The sequence below is a fragment of the Sinocyclocheilus grahami genome, unplaced genomic scaffold (genome assembly GCF_001515645.1).
Source record: "Sinocyclocheilus grahami isolate Dianchi unplaced genomic scaffold, SAMN03320097.WGS_v1.1 scaffold8845.1, whole genome shotgun sequence".
Classification (NCBI taxonomy): domain Eukaryota; kingdom Metazoa; phylum Chordata; class Actinopteri; order Cypriniformes; family Cyprinidae; genus Sinocyclocheilus; species Sinocyclocheilus grahami.
In genome coordinates this window covers 1-3,087 of record NW_015512265.1, presented here as the reverse complement: position 1 = coordinate 3,087, position 3,087 = coordinate 1, and the positions used below count along the sequence as shown (strand labels likewise).

General features: G+C 34.1%; 1 protein-coding gene across 1 annotated transcript in view; it reads left to right on the top strand.

Moving 5' to 3' along the window:
• Positions 1 to 1,571, top strand: part of LOC107578107 (glycerol-3-phosphate acyltransferase 4-like) — a gene marked incomplete at its 3' end in the record, with an annotated part of 5,292 nt that extends 3,721 nt beyond the window's left edge. Inside the window, exons 2-3 of the mRNA XM_016264096.1 lie at positions 819 to 947; positions 1,492 to 1,571. Coding sequence (XP_016119582.1) covers positions 819 to 947; positions 1,492 to 1,571 — 209 coding nt within the window. The remainder of the gene's footprint in view (positions 1 to 818; positions 948 to 1,491) is intronic.
• Positions 1,572 to 3,087: the final 1,516 nt, after the last annotated feature.

Below are 3,087 nucleotides of genomic sequence, written 5' to 3'. Positions count from 1 at the left end.
ACCATTACTTGTGATGTTCAGACAACACTAAGCAGCATGTACTGTATATATGCCTTAAATATAAGTTGTTTTTAAACTAATGGGAAAGTTTTTAGTTCTGAAACTTACAGGATGTTTTTTATGGTACAATGACCTCTTATATATCAAAATTTTGGTTTCTCGGTTCATGACCCCTTTAACACTGCAGCTGGTAGGCTGTATGATTTCACTCTTGTTCTGAGCTGTGAAGCTGCTTTCAAAGGTTGAAATACATCTTCTCTTACTTTATCAGCTCTTATGGTAAATGGATGGATGTTAATGTCCTAATCAGCATTTGTCAGCAGTAACATCTTAACATCCTTAAAACAAGATTCCTTGAGAATTTAAAGATGTAAAAGATATTATTATAATTATATTATAAGATACTATAAGACTTATTTTCAGAGAATAGATCTGGCATGATTTTTGTTTTGTATTAGCTTGCAAAAAAATGTGCTTAAAGAAAAAATTGGACCTACATTTGAAATACATTACATGCTTTTTAATGCAATATATTTTTTTGTTGTGTTTTGTTGTTGTTGTTGTTTTTTTGGTCTATGTTTAGAGTTTTAAAAGTTTTATATATAACTTAAACATTTAGACAAATAAAAAAATATATAAACCATATAAACCTAATTCAAGAAATGTTATCTGAAAACATGTTTTACTTATTACAATTTGTTTTCTTGTTTTAAGAATATTTGGGTGTGTTTACTGGAAAAAAAAAAGACCTTGTTTTTTGTCAGCATTGTGGTGATGATTGCATTGTATTTCATTTGCATTTCTTTGTGTTTTTCTAGTATGACCCTCGGTTTGGGGAAGCCTTCTGGAACAGCAGTAAGTTTGGGATGGTGAATTATCTGCTCAGGATGATGAGTAGCTGGGCCATCGTCTGCAGCGTGTGGTACCTGCCTCCGATGAGCCGTCAGGTAAGGCTCACACACATGCATCCTCTGTGAATGCAGTCAAATCTGTGGTATGAATGAGTTGCACTGCCCTTCCCATTTTTGCATTGGTGCATTTAATACTCAAATCAAGCACAGATGAGCCCGTGTGGGTTTGGAGTTTTCTCCACCCACCACAGATTGGAAATGGACATCTGTGTTTGCATGTGGGCATGCAAATAAACAAATAGACCATTGTTTTTAACGCATCTAAAAGCCTACCATCCCGAAAAAAACCCCAAATTGTCAGCATAGGTAAATCATTGTGCTGGCGTGATCCGCCCCACCTTGAATGTTACAAAAGTTCTCTGGAAAATCACTGGAATAATGTTGGAAGTCCTTCCTTTATGCATTTGTAGTTTGTTTTACTATTTCAGAAAAATAAGATCTGTTTCTTCAGTTAGAAATAAACATGCTGTTAACTGAAAATGCTGAAAATAAGTATAAAAATACATTTTAGACACCTAATAAATTTTAAAACCAAAGGTCAAGGTTTTTTTTTGTCAAGGTCTGTTTTGTCTCCTTGCAGGAAGGTGAGGATGCAGTGCAGTTTGCTAACAGAGTAAAGGCAGCCATTGCCAGACAGGGTGGTCTGGTGGACCTGCTGTGGTAAGTCAGCTGTCATATCTGACTCAGCAGCTGTGCTTGTACTATTGTATAAAAAAAAAGGATCTGTAAAATTTACGGTAAAAAAGGCAGCTGTGGTTGCCAGAGCTTTTCCTTCAAAAATATGGTAGCAACAATTTAGGTTTTACGTACTGAATTTACAATTACAGTAAAAGACAACAACAACAAAAACACCCATTTCAAATAATTATATAATGTTAACTCTTTCCCTGCCATTGACGAAATTTTATGGCTTTCGGTAGGAGGTGCTATTACGCACCTTCTGAAAGACTACTAAATGTCTGGATTAAAACAAGGCGAAGAAGAAGCAGAAAAAAGCATTTGTAAGCAGATGCAAATGTAAAATAACAAGAACATTAAACAGCATATATATCAAAACTGCCAAACAATACCGAATGAAATGATGATCCAGGAAGTGGTTTAGGACTGTGCAAGCTTTGGATGTGTTGATGGAAGCGATCTGTTCCATCTATGTTTTGATCATCGTTCTGAATCTGATCCGGACATAGCCTTTTTAAAAAAAGCATTTTTTCAGCTTTTTGTTCAAAATTATGCTTTTTTCATGAAACTTACCCACATTCAAGTGTCAATAAAAAAAAAGTGCATGAAACTAGAATAAAAAGTTTTTGTGTTTTTTTTGTTTTGTTCAGATATTCATACAATAAAATATTATGGGGTGAATTAAACTTTTATGAAAATGATCAAAAATGCTTGCGGTGGCTGGGGAACTTAACAGCCTGTGCTGAAATCTGTTTTGTACCTTTATAATACATTTATAACCACCATAAAACACAGGTGGTATAGAGAAAGCCACATGATGAATCAAAGCTCATCACAAGTAGCTTTTTCACAAGCTGAAGTAAATACTAATATATAGAAGGTGCACAGTGTCGTTCATACAAATACAAAACACCATTATGGTAACACACATAACATTACTTTACCAACATTAGATGAACCCTAATGTATATATCTGATAAGTAAAAACATAGTAATTTCAGTTAAAAAACATAAACAGGGAATTTTTTTTTATAGCATTGCTTGTTCTTTTTTACATCCAAAAGCTGTTAATTTTACAGTAAAATACTGTGAAACGTCCCATTAGATTTATTACAGTTTTTCACAGTGTAGAGTAAGAGAATTTAATGTTAACCAATTAACAGGTTTTTACCATAGCAATTTTCAAGTCTTTTGACATTAAAATTATGCTAATTGTTGAGGCCAAAGAAAAGTAATAAAAACACTAATATAAGCTGTAGATTGAGAGATAAGTGACAACTGTCTGTTAAACCAGAAAATGTCTGGTCTTAGCTGGTTTAAGCTGATCTACCAGCCTGGCTAGCTGACAGCTGCCCAAAACCCCTCTAAAACCAGCCAACATGGTTTTGACCAGACTGGGAGATCCGTAAACCAGCTTAGGCATATCAAAGCTGGTTTTCTCAGTAGGTAAATGGCCTTTCTTTTGGTAAAAGAAACTGGATTTGTGTTTTTTTTTTTT